Genomic DNA, 23,760 nt, shown 5'->3' with positions numbered 1-23,760 from the left:
CATTTTTCATCTTCAAAACACTTTAAACAAAACCCATTAACTAATGTAATGAGTCTGGTAAAGGGAGTCTATAGTGTCCCAGGAGAGTTAACTCAAAGACTGTGCAAGCATACGCAGATAGACACATACCTGTGGGTAAAACTGATCTACACTAGAAAATTACTTCAACCTATACACCTTGCTGGGGCCCTAGGCATGGTTAAAAATATAACCGAAGTAGGCCTTTTTAGAATAACAGCACTAGGTACCAGCTAACCACATGACTACATTCCTAAGAGAATGGTAATTGATCAAGTAAGCACAAATACATTCCTAAGAGGATGGTACAGAAACACACAGACTCTTTGTAAGATAAGAATGGAATGACAGGATAATTAAGAGGTTTTCAAAATAGGTGGCATGGAATGTATTCCAGGGGAACATGGGAAGCTTGCGGGGGTGGGGAAAAGCGGGAAAGATTACTGCACTCATTCAAAGCTGGATGGCCAGAGAGCAACGGCTGTTGGTCGGATGCGGGGGAGAGGGGGAATGGAGAGATGTAAACTACTAAAGGCACAAAGAAGGGGGCCACGATCAAATAAGCTTGAGAACTACTGGAATAATGGATGAGATTTTGTTCAAATTATCACGTACAAGGATTGTAACTAATAACATCTGGAATGTAATATGTAACTTGTTTGTATCAAAGCGTAACAGGAGAATAATAGGCTAATACAAAGCTACTCCTCCTAAGGGATAATGCTATGTTGATTGAGCTGATACCTTATCACTAGCATACATGTGTTAGCGTACTCATAACCCTGCTATATGGGATGCTGAGATGATGCTTTGTTGACAATAAACCTAGCCAAGCCTTCGCCACCAAACCAAGCAGTGGTCTTTCTTTATTATGAACATCAAGGTCTCCTCAATCAACAATCTATGCCTGTGCAGGGAACAGTGGAGCTCCAGGAACAGCCTGGAGAAAAAAAAATTGATACCCTTGAGCGATGAAGTTAAGTTGATCTAAGTCCTAATGTACACAGTGGTACATCAACTGAAGAATTCTTCCACCAATATAGCTACTGCCTCTCAGGGAGATGGATTTACTACAGCAATGGGAGAACCCTTCCTGTCACTGTAGTGTCTATTCTGAAGCCAGGCCACTAGCATTTTAAGTGCAGATACAGCCTTAGCGTCCACACTTAGGCCTTGTCTACACTAGAGTTTTGTCGATGCAAGTTACTTTGATAAACAGCCACCGCTGTAGAATGTCCACACTATGCTCCTTGTGTCAGTGGAGCTCACCCACAAGAGCAGCTCTTGCATTGACACAGAGAGCAGTGCACTGTGGGTAACTATCCTACTGTGCAACTGGCTGCAGGGGTCTTTGGGAAGGGTTTGCAGTGCCTCATGGGGGCAGGTACAGCATCACATGATGAAGGTTTCTCAATCCCATCATTCCATGGGCATCCTACTAGATTGCCAGCCACTTTTCAACTGCCCTGGTAACCTGCAACCCAACCATCTCTGTCAGAAAGCATGGATCCTGCACTGCTGTTCAGTATTCTGCTGTGCATTATTGTAAGGTTCTTGGGAGGCTACAGGCCTACCCAGGGTGCTCTGCAAGAACGAGGCCCACACACACTGTGAGTTATTGGCTTTAATGAAGGTAAAGTGACACACTCGCAACAGGGACTCCTGGCATTGCTGTCACGGAGGCGGGGAACCCAGTGCACCGAAGCTCGGCCTGGTATGGAGTCCAAAGGCGGGACTGGGACCATGCAGCTATATATACAGGACACAAACACAACTCATACATAAGCAAATAGGGACTTTCCACAGGCTGTGTCCGCCCCTTGGCCAAAAGCCAGGGACTTTCCACAGGCAGTGTTCGCCCTTTGGCTGAGGGCCCTACAAACTGGCTCTAACCAGTTAGGAGCGGGTTATAACTGGCATGCCGTGTCCTACAGTGACTGGCCGCCAAAAAAGCGGAAATACCCTAGCTAGGCTGTAACACAGTCTTCCGCGGTTCCCTACAATTATGAAAACAAAGCTATAAGAGGAACCCAGCTGGGGGGGGCACTATGTGGCTGGGGGATGCCTTAACGGAGCATATTAACACTTAGCCACAGTAATGTGTGTGGCTGTAGTGTGCTGAGCCTGTTATTATTTGTTTGCACCATGCTATGAATCTTGCACTGATTGCTGTGTGCACCCAAACAGTAACACATTTTAAATCACTTTTTAAAGTAGCACTGGGTAATATAACTGAACAGTAACACAAGAAGTCCACTGAAGTGAGTGTGTGCATGTATGTGTGAGAGAGAGGTAGAGAGAGAGAGTCTGTGTGAGTGTGTGTGTGCTGGGGGAATCTGAGAGACTGTAGAGGGGGAGTGTGTATGTGAAAGAGAAAGACTGTGTATGTTGGCGGAGAATGACTGTGTCGGCATGCTGTCTCAGACTGCAACCAGAAATAACCAATCCTGAGGCAGAAGCTGGTGCACAGATAGCTAGTGTTCTCCTGTCCCCCATCCCAGCTCAGCAGAGATCAGTACACGGGCAGTGGGAGGGTGAAACCCTGACATTAGCCCCTGCCTCCCTACCCAGCTGTGCACTGCACAGCAGTCTTCCCCCTGCAACCCCTGTAACAGCAGCCTGCCCTGCCTGCCGCCCTGGTCCTGTGTGAGCTTTCCACGATTCAGAACTTCCTGGGGCTTTGAAATGGGAGGAGAGCATGCCCATGTAGCTGGATGCAGGGCAGCAGAGTTCAAAGCAGTGAGCAGAGGGGTCACAGTGGGTATTGTGAAGTATCTCCTGGAGGTCAGTTACTGCAGCATAACGAATGCAGTATCTACAGTGATGCTTTGTCGATCTGACTTTGCTGCAAAAAGCTCTATGCCTCTTGTTGAGGTGGTTTTCTTTTGTCAGCAAAGCAGGAGAGTTTTGTCGGCAGGAGGAGCGTTGTAGTGTGTACACCTCTGCTGTTTTGACAACAAAATCTGCCTTTTGCCAACAAAACTGTGTAGCGTAGACCAGGCCTAAGCCTTTGCCTATACTAGACAGGCCTTGTTGGAAGAGCTGTACCAGCAAGTCCTCACAGCATGGACATAGCTGACTGTGCTTTTGCTAGTATTGCTTATATCAATTCCCCAAACAAAATATAATGTACCAGCAAAAACACTTTTTTGATGATATAACTGTATCTACATTAGACTTTTACCAGGACAAATATATATATATATCACACCCCTAAGAAACATTACTGTACTGGCAAATTCTAGAGTAGCCCAGTGCTCAGTATGCTGAACTGGTAACGAAGCTAACATATTGAGCAAGCGCAAGATGTTATGCTATGTTGTTCACTCAGCAAGTTGACCAAACTGAATCAGAGTCCCACAAGGCTCGATGGCTAGGCCAAAGGTGAAGTGGAAAATTACTGCTTGGGGGGGAAGGATAGCTCAGTGGTTTGCGCATTGGCTTGCTAAACCCAGGGTTGTGAGCTCAGTCCTTGAGGGGATCATTTAGGGATCTGGGGCAAAAGTCTGTCTGGGGACTGGTCCTGGTTTGAGCAGGGGGCTGGACTAGATGACCTCCAAGGTCTCTTCCAACCCTGACATTCTATGAAGCCACTGTTAGATATAATGCAGACCTGCCAGTGGTAGTTTTACCATGTAAGAAAGGGAATTGTATGAAGAGCTGTGCAATTGGCTCTTGCAAACAGATGTATTAAGAAAAAATATGTAAACTGATTTATTGCTATCATCTCATCCAGTTATGCTTGTAGTATGGTATGTAACTAAGGGTTGGTCTACACTGGGAAACTAGGTTGATATAACTATCACTCTGGGGTATGAAAATCAACTCCCTAAGCAACACAGTTAAATTGACCTAAGCCTGGGTGTGGACAATGCTAAGTCACTGGGAGACAATAAAGGTTGAGGAATATAACATGGGAGAGTGCAATAAGGGGCTAGGAAAGGTATAACATGCAGGAGTTCTGGGGCAGTAAGAGCTGGAGGTAGTTATAACATGCAGGAGAGCATTAAGGGTCTGGGGGTCTAAAGTGCAGGGGACATGAAGAGGCTAGGGGGTTATAGCATGGGGGCAATAAGGGGCAGGGGATATGAAGTGCACAGGGGATTAAGGGGAAGAAGATATAACACACAGGGGGCAATAAGGGGAGGAGGGTATAACGTGCAGGGGGGTACAACACACAGGGGGCAATAAGGGGAGGAGGGTATAACGTGCAGGGGGGTACAACACACAGGTCCCAGGGCAGTGAGGGGCTGGGAGGTACAACAGGCAGGGGGGAGGGGCAATAAGAGCTGGGGGTGGTTATAACACATGGGGGGCAATAAGGGGAGAGAGGGAGGGGGGAGGACAATAAGGGGGATATGACACACGGGTCCAGGGGTAGTGAGAGGGTAGGAGGTACAACAGGCGGGGGGGGGGGGGCGCGGTCCGAGCCACTCACAGGTCCAGGAGGAACCGGACGCCCCCGCAGGCCCCGTCCCAGCCCCCGCCTGGAGCATTCATGGCCCAGGCCGCTCGCTCCCAGCCCTGCAGCACAGCTGCTCTTTAGGGTCCATCCGCCATTTCCGTAGGACGCAGAGTGCCGAACCGGGCCGCTTTTCACTCCCGCTCCTCACGCGTCCAACGGGTGTCGGGCTACTGAGGCCCCCAACGCGCGGGGCTTTCCGTGTGGTCACTGCCTCGCCGTGAAATCGCGGCGCTACGTTTTTCAAGAAGACGACGAGTTTGTAGCGATCCCCTTACGGTGGATGATGGGAAATGTAGTCTTTGTCAGGGAGCTGCTCCTTCACTGAATGGCAGGAGGACTCCGGACAGCAGAGGTTTTCCCAGAGCCTCGGGGAAAACCAGACTCAGACCCGCAGCTGGTGCTCAGTCCAGTATTGTCAACCCCCAGGGGTCAAAAACAATAAGCCAAGCCCCCCAAAATCATGAAACTGGTTTAGTAATAATGAGATTTGTAGAAATAATAGAGTCATAGAAATATGGCTCTGAAAGAGACCTTTGAGCGGTCATCAAATCCAGCCCCCTGTGTAAATGTAGGCTCATAAACCTGGACCATACCTGGCAGGTGTCTGTCTAACCTGTCCCTAAAAACCTCCATGCAACAGGGATTCCATAATAATTAATAGTTTTGGGTTCCTTTTGTTGCCTTAGTTTCTAAGGTTCATGCAAGTCACCTTTTCAGACTTTTCTCCACAATCGTGAGGATTAGAAACTTGCTTTTTTTTAAAAAAAAAGAAAAGAAAAAGGAAAGAAAGAAAGCTAAGATTCTCAGCTGCAAGAGTTGATGCTTTAAGAAAAAGAGTGAATATTGTGAAACTCATGAGATTTGGCAACAATGTTCTCCCTGTCCTTGAAGTCTGACTCCACTGAGGGTTAAGACTGTGGTCTATAGACTGTTTTTGCACCAATTTAACCAAATGTATTAATGCAGTATAAACTAATATAAACAAATAAATCAGAAAACAAGATAACTACATCCACATCAGGGGATTTCATTAATTTAATTACACTGGTTGCTATATTAATTTAGTTGAATCAGTGCCAAAACTATGTCTAGACCAGCCCACAGTAACTGGGGAACTGGAATCAGTTTTAATTAAGTTCATTCTGTTGCAAGCCTCATTTGTGAAAGATCTGCCTGTAGTGGAGAGAATGAGGCTCAGATTTTCTTGCTAGAAAAAAATGTGCTTTTTTTTCTGTGGCATTTGAGAAAATACATATTTGGTTTTTTTCAAATGTCACAGAGAAACCTGTGTTTTGTTATAGGGGGAAAAGCAGGCTTTAGGCAAGGGAAATATAAATCAGAAAAACAATATAACCCCCTATTTTGGGTAAATTTGAATCATGGTGGGGCCTAAGCCTAAGTGTCTCACCTGGATAGGACCCAACTGTATTCCTCTTCTATTTAAATCCACTTGACTTTTTTTATCTGTTTATAGTTGTGTTGCACCACTGAAAGTACTAATATTTTAAAAGTAGTCTTCAGGGCCTGAGAAATCCCCCAAAAGCTAAAGTCTCCCACTCTTCTCTGTTTCAGAGTAGCAGTCATGTTAGTCTGTATCCACAAAAAGAACAGGAGTACTTGTGGCACCTTAGAGACTAACACATTCATCTCAGTTGATTGGCCTATTACAGTTGGTATGGCTACTTCCACCTTTTCATGTTCTCTGTATGTATAAATATCTTCTTGCTGTTTGTTCCAGTCTATGCATCCGATGAAGTGGGCTGTAGCCCATGAAAGCTTATGCTCAAATAAATGTGTTAGTCTCTAAGGTGCCACAAGTACTCCTGTTCTCCTTCCATTCTTCCACATTGGCCCTGGGCCCCAACACTTGAAACTCCCTCCCTATCAGTCCAAATTCTACCCTCAGATGAGCATACATTCCAGCTGAACTTACTGAGACCTTATCTACATTAGGAACTTTTGCAAATGTTCTTTTCAGCCCTAGTCCAGCTTCATGGGTAGCAACAAAGGTAGAAGCTGTAGTGTAGAAAGATACAAGTGTTTTAACTGTGTGTTGCCTAAACCCACAGCTTCCATTATTGCTACTGCTGGTGGAGCTACACTGGTGCCAAAAAAACAAAAACAAAAAACCAAAAACCTTTAGCATTCCCACAATTTAATGCAGGTTTGTCTAGTTTCCAGCTTGTGGCCAAAAATTTAGAGCCTCCACCAGCTCAACTTTCTGGCTATTTGCCAGATTCATTTTCTGTGCCTTTGCCTGGCAGATGGAAGCACACAGAGCAGATGGAGTGATCTTTCTGTGAACTGCCATCTCCTCACTTCCTTCACCCTGCCTTAGAGGTGGGAGTTAAGAGTAGAAGCTGAGAGAGCCTGCATGGATATGCCCAGCTAACAGAAGGAGGCAGGCCAAAGCTGTCATAAAGGGGAGCTGAGCCCTAGGAGGTACCAGAAGGAGTAACTGATTTTGGACTGAGGAATAGGGAAGTTGATATATTTTGGGTGGAGAGTTCAATTTCAGGGTGGATGGGAAGAATTGATTTAGGAGAAGAGAGAATTTATGCATAGGGGATTAAATACTCAATAGATTGTGAAGGGAGTTTGAGAGGAAGGAGGGAGTTTTATGAGGTTGTTTTGCTTGAAAGGAGCCATTCACAAATTGTCTTGCCATCTTGTTGTCAACACTGGGAAGGAAAAAACTTCAAGGGTGGTGGAGTGAGACAGATAAGGGAAGGGCCAAAGGTAAAGATCTGTGGGGAATCCAATTAAAGGGCAAAGACAGCTTGGTGGGACCAAGTGGAGAAACCTCAACCCAGGAAGTGCAGCAGAAACTGAGGCCTTGTATACATACAAAATTTGAATCAACATAGCTGCTTCACTGAGGGTTGGGAAATCCACCCCCCCTGAATGCAGTGTCTATGCTGACCTAACCACAGATGTAGACGCAACTTGGTTGACAGAAGAATGCTTCCATTGACCTCGCTACGACTGCTTGGGGCATTGGATTACTACAGTGACTGAAAAACCCCTTCTACTGTTGTAGAAGCGTCTGTGCTACCGTGCTACAGCAGTGTAGACATGGCTTAGTAGAATTATCACTCCACAGCAAAGAAATTTAAGGATACCCAACAAGTCATGAGGGTAGTTGTCATGCTGTCTGGAGTTGCTCAACACCTTGAGTGCTTACCTTAGGGCAAACTGTCAAAAGCAGGGCAGACATCCCAAACTGGAGGTATGTTCTATAATTAGATTTCACCAAGACAATAAGAAATGTGAACTCCTGGATCACTGTAACAGTCTTAATATAGTGTGAAAGACAGTCCCCTTAGACACTCCAGTCTATCTTGCCACCTGGGCAAGCTGGACAATGTGATAAATGATCACATAAATAATCACAAAATATTCCGGTTGCTTCCAGGCCCAAGAGACCAGTCATGCGCCCAAGTCAATTTGTATCTCAGATCTCATACCAAAGACATTGCTGATAGCCAATTCTATAGTAAACTAACTAAAGGTTTATTAGCTAAGAAAAAGGAACGAGAGTTATTGATTAATATTGGTTAAAGTGGTTAAAATATATGTACAGATGAGTCACAGTCCATAATTTCAAAAGGTAGCAGATGTAGTAATTTGCCAGTTTCCAAAAAGTCTTTTAGGGCTACCCAGAGTATCTCTAGTGATCTCTGTCTTCTCACTCAGTTATTCTGCCCAGTTAGAATCCAAACAGTTCAGAGATGAAGAATTTTTCTGTGTGTCTTTATTTATAGTTTCTTCTCACAGAAACCAAGCTGACAGCAACAGTTCCCACAGGGGTCTCTTCTTCCTGGAGAGAGGGTGAGGTGGGGGAGAGGGGAGGAATGCACTTAACAAAGTCTTTGATCCTTCATCTTGCACAATAGCTTAATTGACCGGGATTTAACATCTTCTTGCAAGAGACTATCAGCTGAATTACATAGAGTTTTTTCTTGTTTGATGTGTTATTTAGTACAGGGATTTACACAATGCAAATATTTGCTCTTACAGTATAAGTATAGTTGAATGAGAACAATACATGCAGCATCCAATTAGTTTTCATGAAGTTTAAACACCAAATACATTCTTGTTCAATAAATTAGATCTTCTATACACAAGTGAATTGGCCTGGCTTCCAGCTGTGAGTTTATCTCAGCTGATATCTAGGCCTTGGCCAGAAATGTCACTTGGCTTACCAATGTCCCAGCAGTGACTACAATGGAAAAACATCTGTGTATCACAGATAAGCCCTAAATATCTAAAGAATGCAGATTTGGGAAGAACTCTCATGACCAAGGGGTGTTTTTTTATTTCTTGGAGGAGTGAGAGGGTCCATGGAAGTTGGATCTCCTCTGGAACATGAAGGGTTATTGCGATCATTAATAATTATATTAGAACTCTTAGTAGTATAATGTCCTACTGCTATTTAAATGTAACTCTTTTCACTGACCTACCCTACATTCTAGCTGACTCCTGTATTTTCCTTTATGTCTGCCAGACTGAGAGTAAAAGTCTTCTTTTGTTTTCAACCCTGTGTGTAAGCGTCATTCTTCAGTGAAAGCACCAAATGTTAGATGACCACATGATTAATAGTTGGAGTATACACTGGGCTTGCATTCAGGATTTGTGTTATCATTGGTATAGCTACCAACAGTGCCAAATTTCAGTGTGCCACTGCTCATGCAGACTCAGGTCTGTCTACTTTAAGGTCAGTTATTTATTACTGAAATAAGTTTTTAAACGCTCAATAAACCTTTGTAGTTCACTTTTAAATACGGAGGTTTTGATCCTGCAGTCTTTTCTTCAGCACAACTTCAATGGGAGATTGGGATCAGGCTCCAAGACAACAAGATCCATAATGGTTAATGGTTTAATATGGAAGAGTCTTTGTGGTAGAAGGAGAATCTACACCTAAAAACTCGTAAACCACATGGCTTGGACTTGTGTTTAAAGTAAGTAGCCTTACTTCAAAGACCCCAGAGTCCAGTCTGGTACTTAAAGAGTCAGGATGTCACTGAGCTACATGAGACTAGATTGACAGAGATGTATTTTCTTTTGAAGATAAACCATCTTTGCTTTAGAGCCAAACACAAGATAATTCAGCCTTTGCAAACCTATTGTGAATAATCCTGTGATTCAGTCAACTAGGACTTTATTTTAAAAGAGAGATATACTCTGTTTAAATAAGCCACCAGGCATTGTTCCTTCTCGGGTTTTCTGAAGGAGAGGGCCCCAGGATATCACTGGTAACTGGAGGAGTATACAACCCTAACAATCCAGCCATGCATGCATTAGCAAACAGTTATGAATTCTGTTCACTGTTTCTCCTTTGTATAAACAAATGATTCAGTAAGAAGGTACCACCATATCAGTGGTTCTCAAACTTTTGTACTGATGACCCCTTTCATACAGAAAGCCTCCGAGTGCAACCCCCTTTATAAATTAAAAACACTTTTTAAATATTTTAAATTATTATAAATGCTGGAGGAGAAGTGGGGTTTGGAAGTGGAGGCGGACAGCTCGTGACCCCCACATAATAATCTCATGACCCCCTGAGGGCTCACGACCCCCACTTTGAGAACCCCTCGACGTCACATACTGCCAAACTCCAAAAAAGCAATTAGTAAGGACAGCTCAGGTAGCCAAACTCTTGGTAGCTATGAAGTCATAGATATCATTCCACACAAGTTGCAGAGTAGCAGCTGTGTTAGTCTGTATCCGTAAAAAGAACAGGAGTACTTGCATAAGCTTTCGTGGACTACAGCCCACTTCATCAAATAAATTTGTTAGTCTCTAAGGTGCCACAAGTACTCCTGTTGTTATTCCACATAAGATTATACCATCTTGAGTAGAATGATATCTATGACTTCATAGCTACCAAGAGTTTGCCTATCTGAGCTGTACTTACTAATTGCTTTTTACTAGTACAACATTCACCACTGTACAAGATTATACCATCTCGTGTAGTGCTGAACAGGAGTGCTGCCAGCTTTTTTGCCGCCCTAGGTGACAGAAGGTCCCACCCCTGAAATGCTACCCCTGAAAGAGGTGGCAGAAGGTCCTGCCCCCGAAATACTGCTGACGACCGGGGCGGCCGAAGATGCGGTCGCCGCCCCCCAAATGTTAGTGCCCTAGGCAACCGCCTAGGTCGCCTAATGGGTTGTGCTGGCCCTGGTGGTGAATGTTGTACTAATAAAAAGAGCAAGATTGACAGGAAACCAAAATCTTCTATGAACAGAAAAGTTGCAGCACCATGAGTTCCTTACTTTCTCTCACTGGTATGCTTCAAGCCAGTGTCATTGGGTCTATTAGTCAACTAAGCTACTTAGATGTACCATTCTTTTGTATTTACACCCAGACACCAATATATTTCTCCCCATTTATTTGTTTTTTGAGTACCTATTGGTTTACAAGTTTTCACTAACCCATATAGCCCATAGGGCTAGTCTGCTGGTTTGCTTTATTAAATTCTGCCTTTATTTATTGGTTTGCTTGTCTGGTTTATTTTGTTTGTATTTTGTTTTTGATTACTTTATGATGTTAGGCTGTAACACAAGGAACCTACAGGCCTGTATCCTGTATGATTAGCTTAAGCAAGTTAGCATAAGTATGGTTAAGTAGGCTTGTGACCTTTGGCATAGATAAATGGCCTAACGGTCATCCATTTAGATTTTGGGGAACTAAACTTGTTTACCTAAGAACAGGAACTTAGTAGTGACCACAAGGAACATTGCAGGATAATGAGAGTAACAAGCTTAAACCACTAAGGGCAAGAAGTGGCAGGTTTGAGAGCAAGCTAATTGGCATTATTATGCATAGATGTGATTGCCTATAGAATAAGTGCCCAGTATTATGTGGGCGAGGAAGCTAAATTTGGGTATGGAAGGTTGAGCATTAGTATGAATACTCAGGATAGTGCTCAGGCCCTGTAAGAGGGAAAACCACCATGTGTAGGGAGCTTTTTCTTCTTTAGCTTTTGAGTCTCTTAGCTGTCTATTGTTAACTTAGCTACTCAGCATTTGACCCTTCAGCTCTATTATTACCATCAATCTCAAGGATTGAGGAACTTGGACCATCTGACTCATTTGTAGAGCTCTGCAAATCCGCAGATATCTGCAGACTCTTTTTGCTGCTCATGGATTGGATGTGGATACAAATTTTGTATCCGCGCAGGGCTCTACTCATTTGGCATTCCAGGGATGAGGCTGGTCGTTTATTTTGTACCACCAGGTCTGCAAGGAAGTGTATGAGTATGCTAATCTAAGTAGCTTTTGTACGGGATGATATCACCGGTACTCCCCAAACTGTACTATTCCCTTTTGGTTCTGTGGCTTTTTCACTTACTTTAATAAAAGTCTCTAAAAACTAAAGCTATGTTTTGTCCTCATTGTAAGAGTTCTTGCCATGCACCCCAAGGGTCCTTACAAGATATTGAACTCACTATATTTTATTCTGTGTAGCCTGATTCTGGGATAAGAACCTTATTATCTTCTGGTCAGATCAATTGGTGAGCCTATATAATGTTAACCTCTAAAAATCAGGCAACACCTGATCGGAACATGATAAACATCTTAGTCCATTGATTTTGAGCTGGCTCGAAAATTCTTCTAAATATTGACAGAATTCTAAATTCAACTATTCTGTTCTGACTTTGTTGCCACAAGTTTCCACCATCTTGATGGAACAAACTTCTACACAACGTATTTGCAAACACAGATTTGGGACAAAAATTTAGATTTCCAATTTTAAATGCAAGAAAGAAGAAAGGAATGCAGGATTCCATTCCATCAGTCATGTTTCATTCTCCCCAGATCTGATATCACTTGTGTTAGCTAATTAAGGTAAAGGTTCCATAGCTTCTCTTATCAGTTTTATGCTTGTGTAGTTACAATTCTTCATTGTTTCCATTTGAGCTGGAATAGTAATCACATCAACCTGACTTGTCAAGTCTCTTTGACCCCTTTTTTCAATTACTTTTACAAGTTCTGTGCCACTCTGAAAAGTCCCTGTGTAAAATACATGTTAACTCCAAATTTCAACATGTTTATGGTAGTTAGATGCCAGTGTAGGGACCATCTCTTTCAGAGTTCCTGGCCCATCAACCCTCCATTTTCAATTAACCATCCATGAGGTTGATAGTTATTGCTGATTTTTTTTTTAAACTTCTATCATGTGCTTTGTGACTGTTTTGTTCTAGCTTAGGAAGGTTCAGATTGTGTGCTGAACACTCATAGGTCCTAAATTCAGGATGACTGCTTCTGAAGTTCCCTCAATTTTTCATTTTATTCTAATTGACTACATAAATGGCAAAGACCTCCTGGTCATACTTTTTTCTGCATTTTGAGCTGGCATCTTGAGCAATTTTGACATAAGACTGTTTTTCTATTTCGATGTAGAGTTAAGAGCCTTAGATGGGATTACATTTATTATTTATATTATCATAATCCCTAGGAGCCTCAGTCATGGACCAGGATTCCATTGTGCAAGGTGCTGTACAAACACAGAAGAAAAAGATAGGCCCTGCCCCAAGGAGTTTACAATTTAAATATAAAACAAGAGACAACAGGTGGATATAGACAGATGCGGGAGTACAAGGAAACACTGAGATAATATTAGTCAGCCTGATAGGCTGTAGTCTCAGCACACCAGGAGCCCAACTGTTACCAAATTTTGTGGGCATTATGGAAGCCTTTACTGATCCTCAGCTAACTGGTTTGCATTTTGGCCAGTGCTGATTCTTTTAATTTTAATTCTGTTTCTTCACTCACAACTTCTAGTAGCAGACCTCTGGGTTTGTTAGCCTGTACAGGTATATCCCAGGTGAAATGCCTCAACCATTTCTTTAATTTATTCATTTTGTGCTACACTGAAGGCACAGCAACCAGAGGTGAGGCAGGGTCTAGATGCCCTTTCAAACCACTCTTCTCTCTCTCTACTCCGAGGGGACCAGCCAAATACTCAAATGTTCAAAAACTCTGGGGCTATGTCTGCAGGAGCACAGCTAGGACAAAAAAAAATCCTTCAATAATTTATTTAAATTGCTGATATTGTGTTACAGTTATGATTGTTACTATGAAAGAATGCTACAACTTTCTTACCAATTTCAAAGTTTGGCTTTTCAGTTATTTTTGTGGCATAATCACTGATTGACCCTTGGCTGTTTTTTGGGTGTTGAAGATAAACATAGGCTACTCCTGAAGGAAGCTGCTATTGAAGATCTGCTAGAACAGGGGTGGGCAAACTATGGCCCATAGGCTGGATTTGGCCTGTCAGAGCTTTGGATCTGGCCCGCGAGATTGCCAACCCCGTGGCGCTGTGGGACCCGTGCCGCTGGTAGAAGCAGCTGACACCACAATCCTTCAGCGGTAGGAGGCAGAAGGGTCTGTGTGCTGCCCTCACCTCCAGGCACATCCTTCACAGCTCCCACTGTTCAGGAATGGGGAACCGCAGCCAATGGGAGCTTCGAGTGGAGGTACCCACAGAGGAGGGTAGCACGCAGAGCTCTCTGCCCTGCAGGGATGTGGCATGGTGTAGGACCAGGGCAGGCAGGAAGCCTGTCTTAGCCCTGCTGTGTACTGCTGCCACTCTGGAGCTGCTCAAGGTAAGCGGCATTAGGCTGGAGCCTGCACCCCAATCCCCTGCACTGAGCCCCCTCCCACACTCCGAACCCCCTCCTGCACCCCAACTCCCTGCCCTGAGCCCCCTTGTACACCCCACACCCCTCCTACACTCCCTCCTGTGCCTCAACTCCTTGCCCTGAGCCCCTTCCTGCACACCACACCCCCTCCCAATCCTGCACTCCCTCCCGCACTCCAACCCTCTGCCCTAGCCATACATTCATGGCCCTGCATGCAATTTCCCCACCCAGATGCAGCCCTCAGACCAAAAAGTTTGCCCACCCCTGTGCTAGAAGGCCTAAATCAGGGTTGTGAAATATCATTCTGACTACATCTGGATGAAGATGGTGTAGTAAATATTAATCTTAATTAATATTAATATTAATTCTTTTCTGTATAAAAGCTTCCATGATTTGTTGGCCTCACATCCAAGAATCTTTTCTGTGTTAGCCAGAAGTGCTGGCTGAGCTTTACTGATATGGACACAGTGGCAAACTGAGGACAAACACATGCACAGAATTAAGTGGCAGGCTGCAACTTTTATTAAACTTCTAACACAAGGAAGGGCACTACCTGCCCATCACCCAGACTCTCCTATACCAGGCATTTAATTGGCTCCAGTGCAAGGCTTACAGGGCTCCTAAATGTATAATCTAGTGTTAGTAATGCAGCAAGAGTCTCCCTACGAGACAGGGGAGCAGGCAGATACTGGACAAAGTGTTGGTATTGTTACCTGTTCTTGGAACCAGCCAAGAAATAACTACAGACGAAAGTCAAACTGGAGCAGCACTGAGAGTGGATTTATTGCTTCCCTTACTTACACACTTATACTGTGTCTCTCTGGGCTGGTCTACAGTATGGGGGAAAATCGATCTCAGATATGCAACTTCAGCTACATGAATAACGTAGCTGAAGTCGAAGTATCTAAGATCAAATTACTCACCGTCCTCATGGCGCGGGATTGATGTCCGCGGCTCCCTATGTCGACTCCGCAACTCCGTTCAGGTTGGTGGAGTTCCAGAATTGATATAAGTGCATTCGTGGATCGATATATCGCGTCTAGATGAGACGCGATATATCGATCCACGAGCAATCGATTGCTACCTGCCGATACAGCAGGTAGTGAAGACGTAGCCTCTCTCTCTCTCTCTCTCTCTCTCTCTCTCTCACACACACACACGCGCGCGCGCGCTGGCAGGCTGCAGGCGTGGATGTTCGTTTCAGTTTCACAGGTGGCTGAGGCTGGCCAGGTGACAGCTGCCCAGAGATCGGCTGCGAGGTGACGATAGTCCCTGAAGTACCTTTGGATCCGTGGGAGGGTTCTACTGCTTACGGTCCGGTCCCGAGTTTAGCGTGCTGTTACATTTCCTTGTTAATACCCCTGATTTGGCCGCCCATCTCAAGATTTATACCTTCACCAAGATAAAATCATAGATCCATAAAAGGTGATATTTGCCTCTGTGTTTTGCCATTGGCTGTCACTCACACTCTCTCAGTCGTTCCTTACATTAATTGATTACGTATTCATAAGCATGAATACAATTGATCATATAGAGCAATGCAGCTTTAAGCAAGTATCTAACATCATAGAGTGCTTCCTCAGCTTGTGGCTTTTTAACAACATAACAGGAAACTGTGCAGACTGCACTGAAAAGAGGAAAGGAGGTTGGGCACATCTGGCTACATGTAATAATCCACAAATACTCTTTATTGCTTACAAAATAAATCACTCACTCCATTCATAACCCAAACATACTACACCAGAGTCTGAAGATCAGAACTGAAGTTGCAATGGCTAGTCAATGTTCAGCACAATTACAAGATGCGGGGATCCAGCATTACCACATCTTAATCTAAACAGGGCTCTGGATCCACGAACAACTCCAAATTGCAAGTGTATTGAACATATTTTATAATCCACTCCACCACATCCTCAGTTGTCTGGGCAATTTCAAAGAGACAGTTCTGGGCAAATTGCCAAAACCCAAGATGTTTAGAAACACTCCCAGGCCCAAGATGTTCCTCTTTCCCCAATTCTTATTTACAACTGCAGCAGATACATTGCAACAGGTACATTGCCATGGCAATGCCCATAATGTTATTTCCTTATCTGGTATTTGTCCATCTTTCTCATAACAAAACTATTTTTCACAAACAGCTCTTGATCTCTTAAAACCTCAAATTCTTGCTTCAGTTGTCAACACACAACTCACGTCAAGCACACTTCATCCACACTAGTCCAATAACATCTTACATGGATATATGGATTAAGTATGGAGATTATATATATATATATATATATATATATATCCCAACACAGTTACTGGCACCAGGGTTACAGGGCTCCTTATCATATAACCCAGTGCCTAGCCATCCATACTCAGCTGTCTCTGAGTCCTAGCACCATCCCATCCCTAAAGGTGGACAGAGGATGCAGCAGGGTGGGGATCTCGGCCTGTGAGGGTGACAAAGTCTCACCCTATCACATTAGCTCAAGGTCCATCGCCAAAATTCCAGGTCTTTTACCTCGGGGAACCATTCATTTTATTCTCTTAATCAGATTGGAAACTGGCCACAGGGGGCACCAGCAACTAGCTTGGTCACTTCCCCCCCACTCAACTGCGCTACCTTGTATCACTATTCTTGTCCAATTGTAATGGTCCCCACTCGGGGTCTGGTTGCAAAGTGTGGCCTAGTGGTTATGGCCACAACCCCGGACTGCCGAAAGGGGTTGTGGGGAAGGGAGTCCGGGCCATCCCACTCCACTGGGCTCTGACCCAGGGCCCTTTGAGCTACCAGTAATCTGGCAACCAAGGTTACTTAAGGGTGTTCTCCCTGGGCCTCTTCCTCTCATCTCCCCTTCTCCTTCTGCCCTGGCCCGGGGTCAGCTCAGTCCAAGGACTTCACCTGGTGGGGAAATCGAAAAGAAACAAGAGGGAGTTGCCACTGTTCAGGGCCACATGATACTTCCCTATCTGCAGTGGGTCCTCCCTTCCCTCAAGTAGAGCCCCTTTGGGCAGCTGTGTCTGAGACTTGAGGTTTTGCTCCGCTCTACTGGAGCTGTGGGCTGCAGGGCTGCTCAACACCAGCTCTGCCCCCCAACTGAGCTAATTCACTGCCTTTTAATTCCTCCAGAGGACGGAGCATTTGCTGCAGGTGTGGTGGGGTAGGGCTGGCTGAGCTCAGAATGAGTCCTTAAACCCTTGTTGTTGTGAAAGTAGAATGAATTATATAGTAAGAATAGAAAGGATTAAAGAAATGCTGTCTGTACCTTTAAGCAAAACTGTTGGAATGCTGCAGTCCAGGTGTCAGGAATACAGACATTAACATAGAACAATTGCACCGTTTAAGGGCAATTGGTGAAGTATTAGCCTTAAATCGATAACAGTTAGTAAGGAAATAGGATATGCATGCTGTGCCCCAGGTGAATTTTCCTGTTTTGCTTTCTTTGTCCCTTTGTCTAATTCCCGCTCTTTTATCTGTATAAATAAGACTGTTTGGGCCTTGCATGGCCACTCACATATTCTGAATGTTATTGGCGAAGCGCTGCGCTAATAAACAGAGTGGTCTGACAAATTGTGAGTCTTGATTCTAACTTTGACAATTTGGAGGTTCCACCGAGATGGCAACCGTCTTCACTGGGGCTGTGTGATTCCTAACTGTTTTTGTGGGATAACCGTGGCAGCCGGCACCTGGGCATTTGGCCCAAGCGGTCCCCCACTAGAGCAGAAAGGCTTACAGCCACAGTGAGGTCTACGCCATCGAACCTGTTGGTTCCCACTCTGTTCTGGTAGGGATCCTGGGATCTGACATCAGGAATCTGGTCAGGTAATTATTTCTGTGTTTTGTCCGGACTGAGGACTGTCCTGTCTCTGTGTCTATCTGTCCTCTTGTGGAGTGTTTGAGTCTGGGTGCCATCTCTGTCTGGGGATCGGCTGACCAAGGGGTTCCTGTCCCCGCGGTCTGAGTGAGTGGAATCTGCACAATTGCAGCCGCACCGCACTTTGGGTAAAACCCCTGGTGTGAAAGCAAGGGCAATTGAGGCAGTAGCCTGTGGGCTCCTTTTGTGTGTTGCACTGGGCATCGCTCTGACGAACCCGAATTTCCTTCTTGTGTGATTGGTGTGTGAAGTCCTCCTGTATTGGTAAACAGACGTCTAAGTCGGGACAGTTCCCTAAATGAACGCTGGCTCATTTTATGTATTTAGGATGGGTCCAGACTCCTGTAAAAAGGGTCCAGACTCCTGTAAATTTCTGGGAAAATGGTCTAGGCTAACTCAGGGGGATCCCAAAACTCAGTGGCCACTGTTAAAATCTTGGAACAAAGACTGAGTGGACGTCTTAAAGGACAAACTCGGCCAACCTAAAACTAAATTTGCTAAAGGAGAGGTTAATTATTTCATGCAGTGGTGGCAAGAGGCAAATCATAGGTGGACAAAATCAAAACTGGCCTCTCTCAATTATTCAAATAATAAGTTAAAAGTTTTATTAAAAGCCTCCTCTCCCGCCACTAGACAGAGCGCTCCCCTTTACCCCGTTCCCCAAACCCCGGATCGATCCAACCCGCTTCATACTCCCATCTCATTGTAAAAAGGACAAAAAGTCCTTGTTCTGTTCCTCTTTGTTGTCTGCCTCAGAAACTGATTCTTTATAGTGTCCCACTACCAATTCAGCAAGGCTAGGGGCGGGGGGGAGCTCCTCAACTAGCCCCCACCCTTCCTGGTCCATTTCCTTGAACATTTCTTTCAAAATTGTGAAGTGACCACAATAGCACTCACAAACGGTTCACTGGAAGAAGAAGAAAAAAAAAAAATAAATAAAGCAGGATCAGGCCCAGAAAAGCAGGCAAGCAACAGATAAAGAAACTGAAAAAACAGGTTGAAAGCCCTAAGGGAATAGTGTCAGGAGTAAGAAAAGCAGTAAGTGCAGGCATGAATCCCTGGAACAATACTTAAAATGTTGAAATCTAAGGTGATAAAGGTGTCATTTTGGGACATAAACAAGTGATTTAAGGGAAGAGAGTGAAAAGTTAACTCTATAGAGGCTGGAGAGAATTAAGCAGTTAAACTTTGTGGAAAATGTTAAAAAGGACCATGTTAAAGAGAGAGAATTCTTGGTTTCTTTGCAGCCATTCTGAAGGGAAAATGGGCCCTTTTCCAGAAGAGTGCCTGTAAATAATCCATATATATATATATACAGCTATGCAAAAACAAAGCAGTGTAAAGGAATGTTAAGGAAAAGAAAATGTATGTATCTATTGGTCTGTGAAAATATGTAAAGTTCTAAGAATCTAAACCAGCATATATGGTTTGTAAAACTACTGTTTTGTAGGTGTAAGATAAATTAATTTTGTTTTTGTTTTTAATGCCACTAAAAATTCATTTGACTCTTTAATTCAAAGTTGCAAAACTGACAGACCTTTTTGCAAGACACAGATAATTAGTGTTGTTTGGCTTTGTGATTTAGCATTTAACCCTTAAGGGGTAACTTGATTCTTTACAAAAATTAAAATGTTTTTAAATAAAGACCAAGTCACGGCTGCAATAGGGCAGTCAAAATCAGGAGAATAGGTAAAGATTCTGGAGTCTGTTTGTTTGTTTGTTTTGTTTTTTTTGTAACAATAGCAGATAAGAGCTGTAGTGAAAGAATAAGAAATTAACAGTGACACTCTGAAGCAACAGCAGAGGTGAGGTGCACAAAACAAAAAGAAGCAATGTTAAAAACACTGAGCCTTAAAATGGCTCTGTGGAATCAGACTGTCACTTTGATAAGAATACATGAAAACTCTGTAAGAACAAAAGAAACAGTTATACCTTATGTAAAAATTAATATGGCTAATGTTTTTGAAAAGTTATAGTATAGAAAGAATGTGCATTTTCCGTAGGACATGTGCAGCGTATATTGTAGAAAGGGATGTAAAAGAAAAAAAAATGCAAATGAAACATGCTGCTGAATTAAAATCCTATTAGAGCTCCAAAAAGAGCCGCAATAGGCTGTGTTTTCTTTTTCAGATCCCTGTGTGTTTAGACAGAGTCTCTGAGCTCTGCTGATGGCTTTGAATCCAAAAGCCTAGCCTGTGTTGATGCAAATTACCTAACTGATAAAGAAAGGTGAGAACTACCAGCACAAAAGAAGCTGCAAATAAAGAACATACCTGGTCAGCACACAAACTGCCTACATAAAAGGCATGATATAACAAGATACCTTTTATAAATTTGATGCTAATGTTACTGTTAATATTAAACATTAAAATAACTTTAATGTTAGTAAGTACCCCTGTAACAACTTGTAGTGTGTATGATTTTTGAAAAAATCCTTTAAAGTAATATGGTACTGATGCTTCCCAGCTATTACCTCTAAATAAACTTAAAGCTTAACACAGCAGGCAAAACATTACAAACTTGGTCTGCTATATAAGAGGCAAAACTTGAGGTACACCACCTCATGAATTTAATAACTAAACAGTGGAATAATTTTTGCATAACCCTTAAAAAGTAGAAGCCATTAAAACCTGGCCTGCCTATAGAACAAAAAACCACAAGAAAATAAGGGGGTAATTCCTCTGTTTTGCCTGCAGTCAGGAAGGGTATTTGTAAAAGAATGGAATCTTTAAGCAATAATCAATGCCACCCCAAAAAGGGGTAGAAAAATGTTCTTTTTGTCTTTCAGATAATCCAAAGTACTGTATAATGGACTATGTGTATGTGTTAATTCTTGGGGAAAAGTGTTTAAAAAGTGTTAGCAACTTACCAGAAGACAAATGTAAATGTAATGTAAGTACTGTGTTTACCAATAATCACATTTACTATTTGCCACAACAACAACACCACCAAAAGAGTCTCAGCTTACTGTAAGCACTGATTTAGTTGAGTTCTCTATCAATCTTGGCATTGAATGGCAAACAGTTACCAATCATCTGTTAAAAGGTAAAAAGGTAACATGGTTCCTAAAAAAAAAAAAAATAATAATAATAAAAAAATGTGGAAAACTGGACTATTCATATTATACACGCAAATGGGGACATGTTAAGAATTGCCACTGCAGAAAAGCATAACAGCTTACCATTGGTATAACATATTTTCTGGATGGTCTCCCACAACTACTGGCATACTAATGTTACTACCCCTAATTGTTTTTGGTTTTAAATTGTATGTGTTTAATTGAAATGTTTAAAATGTGCTGGTGGATAAAACAAATGTATGTAAAGCTAAAGCCACAGGCCCAAATCATCTCCCAGTATTTTCTATTACATGGACTAAATAAGAAGTGACACTGGCGATTAATAATCTTAGTGTCAAAAGGGGGATATGTAGGAGCAGGATTTTATAATGTCCCATAAGAATTACAGTATAATTAGATTTCATCCTGCTAGCCACCTTTTTTAAATACCAGAAAGAAATGACCCTCTGGGACTATAAGATTCTGTTTTCCCATATGCATTACAAATTGGGCCCTCTCTAACTCTTTGTTTTAAGATTTAGGTAGTAAGAGACAGGATTCTCTATTGTGTCTGTATTAAGTAAATTAGAGAAACATTGAAGGCCTGGGTCTCAATGTAAATTGTCTTAGTTATCAATTGTAAAACTTAGCAAGGTTTAATTTGCAATGCTTTTTTTTGTTCTATATAAAATACTACTGTTTGTATTCTCAATCTGTTTGTGTGAATGAGGAATGTATGCATCAGGAAAAGACAAGGTGTGAAGGCCATTGTTACAGCCAGAGTCAAGGGACAGCTGTTAAACTGACTGGCATCTCAGAGTGGATACATGCTTCGCAGTGTAAGAATGCACCACCCCCAGTGAACCAACCACCACCTCAGGACCACGCAGAGTCAATTTTTTTTGACTCCAGAAGAAGACGTAGAGGAACAGCCTGCAATAACTTACAATCTACGCTCTCGTAAGGGTTGCCAGAAGCAGATGACTACATAAAGCCAGGCCCTAGAAGAAGCAGTAGTGAGCTTAGCGCCTGCTGCCTGGTGGACATAAAACTGTGACTGCAGTTCCCTCAGTTGAGGTTGTCAGAACCAGAAGGGCCCTGCCTCCAACATGCGCCTCTGGTGGTGCCTGTTCTTCGGCTGCTGGTATCTTAAGGTCTGGGGAGTCCACAATGACAATTATTTTATCCAGCAGCAAGTGTGGATAGCTCAGACCCTTATTATTTCTAAATGCTGGGTCTGCAGCCACATCCCAGCCCACTCTCAAACTGGTGTTCCTGTCCTGGCTATCCTACTCAATTCCCCAGACCTCACTGGAGGACCTTGTCCATTTAACACAATATGGAACAGTAATGACACCTGGGAAGAGGCTATTGGCAGTTCCTTTATCCCACTTGGGGGAGCAATACACCAGGCAAAAAAAGGCTCCTAAGTAGTTAAATAATGGCAAATAAAACCAGAGAAAGTTTAAGAGCCCTGAGCAAAGAAACAGGGGCGATCGGACAGGTGGCCCTCCAGAACCATCAGGCATTGGACATAGTGCTGATGGCCAAAGGAGGGACCTGTGCTCTCACTGGAAAACAATGTTGTGTGTTTATACAATACCAATGAGGTAATAGATCGCTATAGCCACTTAGAACAAATCGCATATCTTCCTCATGAAGAGCTGAGTTCTTTATGGAAGTGGCTAAGTAACCTGTTCAATTTCTCTGGCATAGGAAACTGGTTGTTTCAGGGAGCCCTAACTATCCTGTTTGGAATCTTAGTGATTTTTGTATGCTTTCAGTTAATCTCCTGTTGTATACAGAATTGTGTCACCCAGATGACTGCCCCAAAACAGAGTGCTAATATGATGATTTTGAATATCGCTGATGAACAAAGAGATAAGGAACGGTTAATTTGTGGAACTCAGTAAGGGTTGGTCATGGCGTACGCCTGACCAAAAGGAGGGATTGTGAAAGTAGAATGAATTATATAGTAAGAATAGAAAGGATTAAAGAAATGCTGTCTGTACCTTTAAGCAAAACTGTTGGAATGCTGCAGTCCAGGTGTCAGGAATACAGACATTAACATAGAACAATTGCACCGTTTAAGGGCAATTGGTGAAGTATTAGCCTTAAATCGATAACAGTTAGTAAGGAAATAGGATATGCATGCTGTGCCCCAGGTGAATTTTCCTGTTTTGCTTTCTTTGTCCCTTTGTCTAATTCCCGCTCTTTTATCTGTATAAATAAGACTGTTTGGGCCTTGCATGGCCACTCACATATTCTGAATGTTATTGGCGAAGCGCTGCGCTAATAAACAGAGTGGTCTGACAAATTGTGAGTCTTGATTCTAACTTTGACATTGTTCAGTGTGGGATTTGTACATCCCATCACACCAATCCATTCCCTCGCAACCTGTAGCCATATGTCAGCAGCTCTATGTGACAAATGTATGCCACCAACCCTGAAAACTTCTGGCTGACTGTAACAGATGTGCTTATGCTGCAACATTGAACCCCCTGTTTCCAGGAATATCCTAGTGATGTCTCTATTTACTTTCTTTCTAGCCTTGTCAACGCGGGTTGAGTCTACTGCTCCCCACCAGACTTGGCTTGCGAGCATTTCTGACCGTAGTAGCCTCATCTCCAGCAAGGATTACCTAATTAAGCTAACATCCGTCTGGATCCTGTCCCTTAAATTACCTTGTGTATAGCCCCTGAGATCATCTCCC

The 23,760-nt window shown here is 43.2% G+C and overlaps 2 protein-coding genes across 3 annotated transcripts in view; one reads left to right on the top strand and one right to left on the bottom strand.

Moving 5' to 3' along the window:
- The window catches only part of AMN1 (antagonist of mitotic exit network 1 homolog), a 94,688-nt gene extending 89,951 nt beyond the window's left edge, over positions 1-4,737 (bottom strand). The window contains exons 1-2 of one of the 2 annotated variants that reach the window (XM_050918881.1): positions 4,457-4,737; positions 1,666-1,767 (exon numbers count right to left, since the gene is read on the bottom strand). In XM_050918881.1, coding sequence (XP_050774838.1) covers positions 1,666-1,767; positions 4,457-4,518 — 164 coding nt within the window. In that variant the 5' untranslated portion in view covers positions 4,519-4,737. The remainder of the gene's footprint in view (positions 1-1,665; positions 1,768-4,456) is intronic. The other variant, XM_050918882.1, reaches the window with a different exon arrangement.
- ETFBKMT (electron transfer flavoprotein subunit beta lysine methyltransferase) overlaps positions 1-23,760 on the top strand; it is a 258,801-nt gene that overhangs the window by 108,465 nt on the left and 126,576 nt on the right. The gene's annotated exons all lie outside the window — the stretch shown is intronic.

The sequence above is a fragment of the Gopherus flavomarginatus genome, chromosome 1 (genome assembly GCF_025201925.1).
Source record: "Gopherus flavomarginatus isolate rGopFla2 chromosome 1, rGopFla2.mat.asm, whole genome shotgun sequence".
Lineage (NCBI taxonomy): Eukaryota > Metazoa > Chordata > Testudines > Testudinidae > Gopherus > Gopherus flavomarginatus.
Note: the sequence above shows the minus strand (reverse complement) of the source record. Positions and strands in the feature narration are given on the sequence as shown.